Source organism: Labrus mixtus, chromosome 1 (assembly GCF_963584025.1).
Source record: "Labrus mixtus chromosome 1, fLabMix1.1, whole genome shotgun sequence".
Lineage (NCBI taxonomy): Eukaryota > Metazoa > Chordata > Actinopteri > Labriformes > Labridae > Labrus > Labrus mixtus.
Window position 1 is genome coordinate 10,128,690 of NC_083612.1, and position 13,947 is coordinate 10,142,636.

Genomic DNA, 13,947 nt, shown 5'->3' on the forward strand with positions numbered 1-13,947 from the left:
GTATGTGTGTGTATGTATGGATCTACTGTACACCCCACCCCGCCCCCCCCCCCCCCCCTCCATATGCATGTTTTTTTTTGTCATTATTTAAATTGAAATTAAGATTTGCTCCTCAAAAAGTATTTTTTTTGTCTTGAAAATGGGTAGTCATCTCACAATCAGGGTCTTCTTATATCCAGGCCAGCACGGTATATTTTTGGTTTAGAAAACAGTAGCCTGCATGAGAGCGATTTTGCTCTCATCTCAAATCCAATCACATTTTTATTATCACAGAGGAGTCTGTCTTTGCCAAGCCCCTGTAAAATATTCTGCTTGCTTTGATATGCAAACATGTTTTTTCCTTTGCTGAGAGCTCTGTATTCTGCATTAGGAGCCTGATGGATCCATTCAGATGTCATTAGAAGAAAAGAAAAAAAAGGCTTTTTAAAATGCTGGTTATGAAAGGATCAGCAATGACAAGAAAGCCTTTAAAATGGTAATAAAGCTCTTTATTTATATTTTGTACAGAGAAACATGAAAAACAGACTTTGTTATTTTTAGCCTCTTTCAGGCTACTCTATTTGTAACGAATGGACTTCCTGCTGATAGATTTCACCGGCTTCATTAAATATACGGTAATGTGGGGACACAATCGCTACCACTAAATGCTTCATAAAAGAAAAGCTCGCTGCGAAGTGGAGTTAATGCCTTTGATGATTATTTCATGAGTCAAATCAGGATAACGGTGCTCCTGTGCTCGTTCAGTGATTCCAGGCCTCTCGAAGCCCTGAGGACGCTTCCATCAGTGGAAGAGGCGACGCTGGAGAGCTCTCGTTCTCCTTTTACTCCTCGTTCCATGCAAATGATTCTTCTCCAGGCTGACAAGTATCAGCGGCTCTGTCTCCTGCAGCATGATGGAGACGAGCTGTCAGGTTCGGTGCCCGGCGCATGCAGCCGCAGAGTGATGTATTCATTTAATATCAGACTGATGACAGCGCTGCACAAAGACATGGCTGCCCATTCTCATTCCCATCCGACTCTACTTCTCGCTCTCAATTTGCACATACTACATGCACATGCTAGTGGGTAAGCCACTGCTTGGTGTGTGCAAAGCAATTTACTGTTGCAGAGAAAATCTCCCTGTGATGCTTGTTAATTTAGCGTGTGATAATTGTTTTAGTATTAACACGTCCTGCTGTGTGGGTGGCTGATGGGCTGTCATTAGCTCTGTAGAAATAAACTGGCTAGCTAATCTCTGCAAGCCTGCATATAATGAACAACATCCTGTCCTTTCTTTTCCCTTTTCTTCCTGTTGTTTTCTTTGATTGTTACAACAATTAATTTGCTCAACATCAGTCTTGCTCCTCCCTATAAGTCAAGTGAAAGTTATAAAGGATGATGACCGACAACCCTTTTTTTTGTATCAAATGAAAAAAACTCAGACAAAACTGGACAGAAATCAGCATGATAAGAACTACGTTTGATGACAGAAACCATGTTGGACATGCATGGTGATGGTGAAAGCCTGCCTCTATTCCATCTGTTAACATGGAGGAGGCAGGCATTATGACCTACACTGCGGCCAACCAGCAGAGGGAGTTCTAAGTCATTTGGCCTCACTCTTGGAGATGCTGTCCATTCTTCATACAATGTGTTCACTAAACCTCACCAAAAAAACAATGTTAACCTCATGTCAGGGGAAGAAAGGAGACGCTGCCATGTCATCAGTATGACATAACTACCTCTGACATCTGTTTTAGCCTTAAAATGGGTCTGACAAAGTGTCAATATTTGTGAAATATGCTTTCAAAGTTGCAGGAATTTCTTTGGTAAATACAGTTTTTACTTAATTTAACTGGTGAAAAACTGTTCGTTTCATATTCATTCTATATTATCAGTGCTTATATCATCACACATTATGCCTTTAAGCTGCAGGCAAGTTTTCCACACTGACTAGGTTCACAATTGTAATGTGAACCTGGTCAGTGTGAAAATAACCTCCTGATATTCATCCTGTTATGTGTGCAGAGTTTTGTTTGTGCTGAGGTCTTACGAGGTCCTCTCAGTTTCATTCATTTTCCAAACAGGAAGATGGATAAATCTGCTGCCCCTCAGCCTCGATTGATATTCTCGAGAGTGGGTCCACTCTCTCCTCCCATAAATATGCATGAGAGCTGTTGAGCTTTGGTATTGAATGGGCTTGATCCCTATGTGTGTGTATGTGAGTCTCCCTGTTTTTTTTCCCTTCTTGTTCCTGAATATATTGGGATGAATTGGGTTCTGGCTAGGGTTTAGATTATTGGAGAGCTGTGTCACATACTGTGTCATGCATTGTGTGTGTGTGTGTGTGTGTGTGTGTGAGAGCCGGAGGTCCAGGGGGTCCAGTGTGGGGGTCATTTACAGCTGCAGGGAAGCTGAAATGTCATGACTGGTTGCCTGCGGCTCTCGGGTTGCTGCTGTCTGCGGCTGGCTGGCTCTTAATTTAGCGTAGCTGATGAGTTTTGAGAGCAGAGCACACATGGCGCTGAGACGAGTTGCAGGTCGAACGAGTTGCAGGTCGAACGAGTTGCAGGTCGAATGAGTTGCAGGTCGAACGCCTGCAGCGGCACCACAGAGTGAGAAGAGGTGAAACTAAGACAGATTTTTTTTATTTTGATAGTGTAGACAACCTGACAGGCATATTTTCACACAAAGCTTACATTGAGCTATAACCTCAGTAGCTGTTTGTTAAACATCTAATAATTGATTGTCAGCTGGGTAATGAAACGTGTGTGTATTCAGGCGTTGGGAGGATAGCAGAATTTTCTTTTTATTAATATTGGATCATCGAATCATTGCAGCCTGCCAATAAGGCTGATGGATTCTCGCAGATCACAGCTGCCGAGATTGTCTGGGAACAGACATACAATCGAATTTGTCTAGTTTTTAATCAAAATTTTGATAGTGAGAAGCACATTTTGTATCCCTTTACTTAGCAGTTAAAGGAACAATTTGTAACTGTGCCACCTCCAGGAAGTAATTCAGTCAATCGGAATAACAATATCAATAACTTTCAGCAGGGAGTCTGTCCCATTTTCACAGATAACCCCGGTCACCTATTTCCTACACTTTGTTAATTTGGCAGTAGGCGGCTGTTCTCACATGAGAAGTGTGTGCGGCTATACATCATCCCCCAGCCTTCAACTAAAAAGAGTCCAGTTAGCACATCTCTGTACTATTTGATACAATGGCTGAGGCTAAGAGACGGAAGAGGACTGTTACCAATGAAGCTAAGAAGAGAATAACAGAGAGTGAAAGAGGGAGAAGCCAGACTAGAGTAAACATTGGACATGCTTTTAGAAGTTAGCTTCATAAATCTGTAGGCTGCAAGTGTGATGCGGAGCTAACTATGTCAACACTGCATGTTTTGTACGACAGTTCAGTTACAGTCAGAGACCTTCAGTTGGGCATTGAAGCACCCAGATGACTGTCTACTAAAGTTTTTTTCCAATCAGGTTAGAATACACCAACGCAGAGGTTGATACAATCTGTTTCAAAGCAGATAACTGGATTTTTTTTTTTACCAAATTTTGAGAATCTGAATCTGACTTACAGTTTATAAGAATCTGAAAGGTGACTACCACTTGAACGGGATCCTGATCATGACTTTGAGGCAAAAAGAAGTGGTCATTTTATGATATGTTTTCATTAGCCAATCATTTTCCTCAAAGGATGAACCATTTCCAAGATAAATATATTTCATGAGCTCCTCTGAAGCATCAAACTCGGGTCAGAATGTCAACATTTAACTCAAGAAGTCTTGTAATTTAATTGTTGTTTGACTTTGAATTTGCTGAAGCTATTTTAGATCCACACAACAAAATCTTCTTTTGATTTCAATTACAGAACAGTCCAATAGACATCTGATATTTTTAGCTCTTCTACTGGAGAGTTCATGAGATCAGTCTTTCATGAGTTTATTCTTTCATGTTGCGTGCTGATGGATTTTCATTTTCTTTTTTTCTGTTTGTTCATTTTTGGTTTACGTGACGAAAATTAAAAATGACACCTTCAAATTATTATTTTTTCTGTGTGATCAAGACTACAAAACTGATGATATTTAACCAACAATTATATGCAACTAAGAAAAGCAAACCAAAGTATCACATCCGAGTGAGCCACCTAAGAGGATGTTTGTTGCATTTTTGAAACAGAATTCATTTAAAAAGTTGACTGAGTCATCAGTCAGTCCTCTAGCTGTTTCAGTGCCGGTTCAATGACATCTCAAATGCCACTGCAAACGCTTTCTTGTTTATATTTGAAGCACATTAAAAGAATTGCATATAAGAAATGGGAATTTGTGAGTCAGCTGTAAAATCGGTCAAGAAAGTATTTCGCCAACCTCGTGTGGTGATATTTTACCCATAATGCTCCATCCTGAGTATTTTCCATGAGTTTAGGCTATATGTCTTTCCCCGCTAAACAGAGACCTTAATACAGGAACCAGAGCCCCTCTGACTGTTGACCTCCTGTTCTCTCCCTGCAGCTACTTCGAGCTGGAGAGCAGCGGGGTAAGAGAGGAGATCCGCTACCACTACCGCTTCAAAGGCAAGCCGCGCTCTGAGTCCTTCCCTTACCGCCTCGCCGATGGCCAGTGGCACAAGATCGCTCTTACCATCAGCGCCTCCCACCTCTTGCTGCACGTCGACTGTAACAGGTAACACACACACACACACACACACACACACACACACACACAATGATATCCTTGTCGTAAGTGGCTCTGCTGTATTATTTTTAGCGTGCTCCTTTGAAGCGACACATCTAATGAGCTGTCTGTGTTTATCAAGGTAAATATTTGTTAGCTGCTGTCTCAGGGTGGCTGACAGGCTGTTAACAGAGCTGACAATGAAACATCCAAGGACAAATTAACACATATGCACAAACTGCAGTGTGGGAGAAAGGCTGTGTTTCTCTTTATTCACCCTGAAGGAGAGGATGTGTCTTCAGCTCACACTGTTCCATAATGAAGTGGAAGGTAACAATGATATAATCGGCTCATCGATCGAGCACTGAAGGCTCTTTTCTAAAGTAGCACTCAGTCAGAGCTGATCTATAAACATGCACTTCAGCCGTGACAATCCTCCTCAGCCCTGACGCTCCCCTCATGAGAGCCAGGAAGGCATCACTTGTCCTTTTCTTGACGCACTCGCTCCAGAGACACAGTGCGGACGAGCAGCGTAAATTTGAGTAGATGTAATGCTCTGTCACCTCTCGGGGATGAAGAGCTGTGTGATGTACGGGGAGGATGGCGCCGTTGCATTGATTCTTCCCTCAGATGGCTATTATTCTCATCAGGTCGGTGGTTTGTCGATTAATTACGGCCGCCACGGCTGTCAGTCAGACGAGTCTATAGTGGAGATGAAAGAGAGCATCGGAGAGTTATTAGGGAGAAAAGATCAAAACATAATTGGATTAAAATTGGAATACAAAATGTAGCTTATTTACAGTTCTGTGGCTGCGACCGGAGTTAATTAAGAGATAGTAAGATTGAATCTGTGATTATGAAACTGAAAACTTTAAGGCCCTGACACACCAAGGAGATCGTCGGCTGTCCGTCCTAGTTGGACCGTCCTAGTTTTTGTGGTGTGTCCAGCTCCGTTGGCCCCCATTGGCCCCCTTTGGCCTTTTTTTGTCCGAATGATGAAGATGTTGAATTGGGAAGAAATGTTTTTCATTGTGTTGAGCATCTCACAAGAAACTATGCTTACTATTCGTCAAATCTCCCCTCTTTCTTTATAGTCACATATCCGCTAATACTGACATCTTATTTCATGTCTAGTTAAAAAAGAATGTAACACTTTTGTACACTTAGTAACTACTGTCAGAGATTACTGAGGACAGAGTCCTGAATGACCTGGTAGTTAATGAATTGTTAATGAGTAGTTCAGGAATAACTCTGACTACACAGCAGATGATGAGGATTCTCTTGAGAGGAGACTTGGAGGCATTTGTTAATTAATCACGATTTCCTCCATATCTGTGGACTGACAGACAAACCCTTTTCCTCATTAGTAGTTATTGATTGACGGTTAATCAGCCATGGAAACTAGTAATGACTAATTTCAACTCATAACCAAATAATTTGAAGTGATTCTTCATTCCTCATTACTTCAGCTGATATGTATTTGGGAATTTATTATAAATTAGTTAAGATGATCTATCTGAATTGTCATATTCTGACTTTGTTTTAAGATTCTGTAATTGTAATGTTGTCTTAAGTGGGTAATTAACAGGTCAACTATCATTTATACCTGTCAATTATGTCAGCGCCACGCGTCAGTTTCTGGAGCGTGAGCGCAGCCACGAGCAGCTGTACACACATCACAGGAGAACTACAAGATCACGCAGGAATAAAGATACAAAAACATGCAAACAACACGTCGGGAGTCTGTATATTGTGTTTTATTTTGAAGTTCACTGGACGCTCTGGGCGTTTCCTTCGCCTGACTTCCTGTTCAACTGGATCTATTTTGTCCAGCTTGATGCATGCTTGCAGCGAGATCTGCCAAAGATTGGAATTTGAAACGGAGCAGTGAGTGAGACTGCTGTCACCTGCCAGAGACAGACCGTGGTAGCTTTGGAAACAGGAGCATTGACTATAGTTGCAGCGAAGGGTGCCGTGGTGTGCGGCTCGCATGAAGTATGTGGAAATTGGCCCTTAGGAAGCCTGATGTCTTGACCATTGTGCTGTTTCAAGAGGTTGCATCTCTTTACCAAAACAGTCAGGTTGATTAAGAATTTCAGTTTTCAGTAAGGTGTCAGCATCAAGCACAATAATGGGGTGGGGGGGGGGATAAAATATAATTTTGGACTTACAGAAAGACTTTTTTCATTGATGGTAGGATTTAATGCTGCCTGTCACATTGATTTTTAACTTCCATTATTGAATACGTTTTGGCATATTTTGGATTGGAGAATGATAGTAAGGTTTTGTTGGATGGTGCCCAATAACACACTTGGTAGCATTTTTATTAACAGCTACACGACATGATCTGTTTCCCATGTTAATTATTTTTTCATGTAGATGGGATTATTAACCACATTAACTATTGTATTAACTATGGTAACAAAAACACAGGTAATTGAACTCAAAAGCACGACTCAAAACACAGTCTTTACTTCTTAGAAGCAGACAGAATCCAAAAAAGTGATCCAAGAGGAAACAAAAGGCTTGTACGCTTCACACAGGGGTCAAAGACGAACTGGCACAGAAGGAAGGGAAGCCACAGACTAAATACTAAGGTGAGGGGGAAGACAACGAGATGCAGCTGGGAACAATCAGGCCGGGGCAGACAATCACACAGGTGGGAAACACATGAGGGCAGGAAGTGAAGGATCTGAAATGAGAGGAGAGGTTAGTGACCCAAAACAGGAAATAATACAAGTAGAAATTAAAACATAACCTAAGACACAGAGCTGGACATGACAACTATAAGGTGTTTTTATATACTCATTGATTAAAAACCATTTTAACTGGACATTGGCCTCAACTTTGCACCATAAGAATATCCCGCTTTGAAGGAAAGTTTTCCCTTTTAACCAGCATGATTGAAGTTGCGATGTAAAACTTCATCTAACATGTAAACAGACAGAAATGGAGTCAAAGTGCAATTTTAAAATCTTATCTGACATGTTTCACTCTGCAAATCACTTTCTTTTTAGCGTTTATGAATACATAGAGAGCACTTGAAGATTAAGTTGCTATGTGATGCTTTTCTTGAGGGATGTGAGGAAGGTCAGTGTGTTAGTATCCATTGCTACCAATGATGCAATGGGAAGGTCAGAAAGGTTAACCACCTATTATGTAGCCGTTCTTTACATCACATCTTTAACTGATGGCATTTTACTTTAAATCATATCCCATATCCAACATAATCCAAAAATACATTTCTAGTTACTTCAAGTGCAATGGACTCACAAAAGAGTCTTTGCACTTTGTAGTTTAGATGGCCCTAAAGGTTAGAAATAAAAACTATTAAATCAAACTATGTTTACTGTTGTTTGATTGTGACGTCTCAGGAGTGTTCAGCATGTGTCTGTTTTATCCAAGATTTTGAAACAGTTCAATCTTGTGATTTGATTCTTTGGTACAGCTGATGAACACTGCAACGAGGAGACATTGTCCAGAATTACAAATCAGACTGTCCCAGAGGGCACTAATGAGGATAGTTTATTCAAGGTTTTTGTAGAGATCCAACACTAATTGAGTCATCGTGAACAAATTTAGAATCCAACTGTCTTTTTGCCTGAATGTTCTCTCTGACTGCTTTCACAGCAGCCAAGTACATTTGGGTTTGATGACAATCTTGCCAAAAGAAAAAAAAGGTTAAGAAAGCTCACACACCAGCTTACCTGATTATCTCTTTTCTCGTCAGAGCTGGGAATGATTTCTCCATTCGAAGCTAATCGGCAGAGACATTAGCCTTGGATTTTCGAGTGATTTCATTCATGCACCAAACAGCACTTTATTGATTTCAAAGTTATCCAATGTGTGACAAAGTGCGGTTTCTCCTCTTCAGGTACACTTTTACTTGGAAGTGTTGCTTCAGCCATGGCAGCTCTTGTTTTAATGATGCCTGTTTTAAACCTGAGATGTAACATAAATTGATGTCTATATTGGTGGACAAAAGAGACTCTGCAAAATTAATCATCAACGCAAGTCAAAGGATTTCTGTTTCAACAAACAGCAACATCAACCTTTATTTGAACTGATCCATTAAAGGCAATATGTGAGATATCCCTCACCTGTCTGTTTCTTTGACACAGTTTGTTACAAGAAGCAAAAATCCTCCAGCACTCTGTAGGGCTTTCACTTTGTAACTGTCATTTTGTTTGACCGCACCAGGACGGTCACTGTGTCCAAGTGAATCTCACCTCAGTTTAGGATTTGGACTTAATCTGCAGGTAGCTCAGACACTTGAGGGTTCATGGAAACGTCCTAGTGTCTGTCCTTGTCTGAGATCGATCCAAAGAAATCATCACAGAGGTAAACACTTTGGTGGCATCATACTGAAGGAGCACAGAGAGTGAGTGTTGTATTTACCTGCGGGTGAACCTGTCACTGAACATGGAAACCTTGAAATAGAAAAGTACTCCATTAAAAAAAAGAAACTGTATATCTGCATCAACATGAAGCAAATTTCTACATTTGGCACAAAAGGAAGTGAACAGAGTCAGAGTCTCTTCCAAAAACAATGCAAAGCTGTTGCACACTGAATCTGATGATAATAATGCTAATTTGAATAAATCAAAGTTTTTACTGTTTTAAAAACTTCAATTCTTTAAAAATAAAATGTAAATAATGAATGGAGTCTTACTGAGGGTATCAGGTTATATAGCACTGCTGTATGTAAGAGCTGGGGCAGAATACTTTAGTCATTTGTCATTTTATTTTAGTGGTGTTTACAGATGTTTTCCATGGTTCTCACATGGGCATTGCAGAGTTTCTGTTGATGGGGTGTCTGCTAAACATCTCTCTATCTTGTCCATTGAGTCACGCAACACAGGCCTCCACCCTGAGCTTTTAACAACAAAACAATTCCTCTGGTGCCGCCATTTCATCTAGAACATGATTTTGCACTTTGTTTGTGCCAGCTGTGCCCGCTGTTTCAAGTATTCAAGGTAGAGCTTTTAAAAAAAATCTGCCACATCGTCAGAAGAAACCTCTATGGCAATGAGTTTATCTGAGATGAGTTCCCTGAAATGGCTTCAGTTGGAGTTGTTAAATAAATGTTTACTAAAGGTTGAAAATATTCTCAAAAGAAGAAGAACACTGAGCCGTGGGAAGAGGTTTAAAGTTAGAGGTGCTTTAGTTAAAGTTGCATTTTTTTTTTGCATTTACAATTGAAAGTCTAAAGTGCTTACTTAATTTATCAAGCTTTTAAGTGAACGTTTCATTGATAACTTGATAACATTCTAAAATAATATAATCTATGACATGTATCAAATGGTTGCCCGACTTGCAACTTCTACAAGATAGAACAACACTTGGATTAACAGTACAAACATTATAACAACTATAAAAGTTACATTTCAGAAGAACCGATATAATTTGCAATGGATTGTGGGATATGTAGTTCCTTGTCTCAGGATGAAAATGATATACAGTGTTTGCCGTTTTCTCTATTTTACAATGCCATTTTGGCGCATAATCGGAACCAGAGCCGCTGAAAAAGTGGGGCGTCACTGTTGAGCTCTATTGTCACATTGAAAAGAAAGGAATCATCAGTTTATTGGAAAAATCACAACATTTCAGTCCCTCTGAACCTTTGTCTATTATCAAGTTTGATGTCCTACGCACCCACTTTATGAGACAGTTGGCCGTGCATGAATGAGGACAGCGGGGGTTGTGGGGACGACACAGTCCGATGGTGGTGGCTGGGAATGGGGGGTGGTTGAGGGACTACACTTTTTCTCAATGACTTACTAAGGCCGTGTTGACATTTTGAAACTAGGAAATGTTTGCCTTCATTTTAATTTGACTGGAAAAAGCCGCTTTAGTTTGCTTAGGCAATGTAAAGAAGAAGAGCCACCAATTTGCAACCATATGAGAAAAGAACCATCAATGACAGGAAGCTATACTCAAGGATGACTTCCTATTATATTTTTTTCCACTGAAGAACCAGTTGTTAGTTGTTTAGTGTTGACCAGAAATAAGTGTTCCAACAAGAACTCCAAATGATCCAGTCAGGGATCAGTCTTAGGGCTGCTTGACTTCAGTGTTTCAGTCTGACCAATCATAGTTTGCTAACTCGCCTTGCATGGTTCTCTCCACTGCTGTGAACTTTTTCTTAACTTATCAATATTCTGTCTCTGTCTGTAATTATGTTTCTTCTGCCCATTGATTAATGTGGTTTGCCTCACAGCTCATCAGCTCAGCTCAACTTATTCACAAGCTAAACATCTCTATTCACTGCTGGCCTAATGAATTAGCTCCATTAGTTATATAGTTGAACTCAATAAAGGCCATAGTCAAATTTATTAAATCATGAATGTTGCAAAACAGCACTCCATCTATTCATTGTTCTTCAATATGCTTCACATGTGGGCACTGCCACTCAGCATGGGCTTCAAAAATAATTTGAAATCCCCCGCAATGATGATATGAACCGCGGAGACAGGTTAAGATCAGTCATTTTATTAAAACGCCTCCTCCAGTGAGTGGTCATACTGCAGATGAAGCCATGAAAGATTGCACCTATTCACTGGTAGAGCATTAGGATTTAGGTTTAAGATAACCATATGAAAAAAAAAAAAAAAAATCACTGCTCATTTTAAATCAGCCTTTTAAAGACTGTAGTGTTGGTTTACGTCACGTTCTCTCTGTTTCTCCTCTCTGAACTCTGCTTATCTGGTTCAGAAAGCTGCAAGGAGCCGCATTTGTCAACAGAGCTGTCGACCATGGTGATACATCTGTTTTGTTTTCCATCAGATAAACTAATTCAAAGAATAACCCATGTGGATCAACATGGAGAGGTGGGGTTAATGTCTTGTGTGAAGCACTTTGAATTGCATATACATAAACTTTCCTTGCCTTTGTTTATACTGCAGCCAGTCAGCAGGCTGATGCTTCATCCATCTTAATATACAGTCTGTGGTCTTGATGCAAAAGCTCAATGGGGATTTATTTACTCTCCACATAGTAAATCCACAAATCCCATAAACTTCATCATGATTGTGTTTTGCTCATATGCTAAAATGGCTGGATCCTCAGAGTTCAGAATACCTTAGCTTGTATTTTTCTGCTCTTCCACAAAAAAAGTTCAAGTCAAAGTCACTAACATCCCGAGCAAAAAACTGCTCTTCCGTATTATTGCTGCTCTGTGTGTAAGAAATGTTACAACTCGCCAGGGACAAGATGAAAAACTAAATTTTTGCATTTTGCTTGTGTTGCAGTTTTCAGAGCATTACAATGAACAACTCAGACATTCAGAACTAATGTAATGTATAGAAATACATATTGTTATTGTATTAAGAAGGGAAAGGATGGCTGCAGTGTGTTCCCTTATTCAGTCACTGGCTTTTTGAGGGCTCTGCTTCCTCCACTGTTCATTTCCAAATGCATTTCACTGGAACAAGTTCAGACACACACACACACACACACGCACGCGCACACACACACACACACACACAGACACACATTTGTGTTATACCACCTGCAGCAGTGCCACTGTGGAGCCTCGACAAGGTCAGACACTTACATAACTGTTGTATGTAATTCCAATCTCCAAATTTTCCTAATTGAATTAGTGGCAGAAACCCAGTGGATACTCCCTCACCACACACTCACATTCAGCTCTTTGTTTTGGACCTGAATAGATAATTGTACTAATGACATTGGCTCTGCCTGTCACTTACAACCATGCGGTTGTCCCCGACACACAGAAGGTCATTTTATGTGCAGACCGGCTGGTGTTCCCCAGAGGGCCTTTGCTACTCTCAGCACTGTTCACATCCTGCTCCCAGCTCCCTCACCTCCACTGAGCTGTTTGTTATTCTGCACCAAGTTTAGCCTGGGCTTTGCTGCACATGTGATCCTCTGATGTGGTATGAGAGCTAACCTTCCAGCAGGGTTGAGTTGAAATAACCGGTTTCTCCTTACTCCGGTCCTTTGGGGTCCAGTACAAAAAAAAAAATTGGCTCCAAACAAAAGCAACCCCCTCTCAAAATCTACTCAACCTCCTTTTTGCTTTTATTCCCCCACCTCGTCTCTGCCTGCTTGTTCTCTCACCCTCAGTGGACTGTAGTCAAGAATTAGTTTTTCTCCAGGACCAGAGCAGCCCAAGGAATTAAACCACTACACAGAACAACACTGAAACAATCTTGCTTTTCTGTGAGCATTTCTGGCTGCAGAACACTAAATATAGATTTTGTCCCGGGGTGTTGCTAGAGGAAAGGTCACAAGGTTATTCAAATCAAAATCATTCACCACCTCAGGCACTTGCATGAGCTCAGAAAACTTTTAAATCTGCTAATTAAAAACTGTCTGTTGGTTAAAGCGAAAAAAGAAAAAAAAAGGTCTAACAGTGCAGAGCTCATAAAACATCCGAAATGGTAAAGATCCATCATCCTTTTAAAGGACTGATCTGATGATGGAATAATCTTATTGATAACTAACAAAACAAGGTCCGAATAATGACAAAAATGGCATCCAATTAGCTTGTCTCCTTGTAGGGGACAACAAGTGCTTTCATTCACCACATGGAATACTAAGAGAGGAAACCCCCAAACATTTTTATCACTGAAACTGAAAGACAGAAGCCTTTGTTCTGTATCCTGCCTGGGGTGTCTTACAGCTCCTTTTATGTTAAATAATTATAATAAATGCACATGATTTATTTTTTTTGTGCTCTCTGTTCTATTCTCTCTGCTGGAGTGTTTTGTGTGCAAGACTGTTGGGGGTTACAACAACACGCTTTGCACACATATCAGGGAGAAGCTTGACTTATGGATAAGCTGAATAACTGAATAACAATCCCGCCTCATTTAAAATGGATGCAGGTGAGTGTATAGTCAGGGGCTCAGCGAGGCTTCTTGTTAGTCATACCTCACTTTATACAGGTGGGTTGACATCTTCTGTAAAATGTTCACTTCAAGGTCAAGAATTAGACACATACTTATTGATACTACTCCATCAGCTTTGATGCAGTGTCTGAATCACTGCATTGATGTTAAGAGAAAGTCTTTCACATTTTAGGAGCTGTCAAATACAGAGTGAGTGAAAACAAAAGAAAGAAAGATATCTTCTAAATGTTATATTCTCCTCAGAGTATTTTTTTGGCTTTGGTTTCCCCCTGAGTGATTTCATTGCACCGGCAGCACTGTTTAAAGCTCCAGTACATGGACAACATCTGACACCATGATATTACTGATACAGCAGGAAAACAGCACAACTGCACATGCTATGCACCATCTCTTCAGTTTGGA

General features: G+C 40.4%; 1 protein-coding gene across 1 annotated transcript in view; it reads left to right on the forward strand.

Moving 5' to 3' along the window:
• The window catches only part of LOC132991998 (protein kinase C-binding protein NELL1-like), a 259,382-nt gene that overhangs the window by 47,648 nt on the left and 197,787 nt on the right, over nucleotides 1-13,947 (forward strand). The window contains exon 4 of the mRNA XM_061061100.1: nucleotides 4,505-4,675. Within this exon, the coding sequence (XP_060917083.1) occupies nucleotides 4,505-4,675 (171 nt within the window). The remainder of the gene's footprint in view (nucleotides 1-4,504; nucleotides 4,676-13,947) is intronic.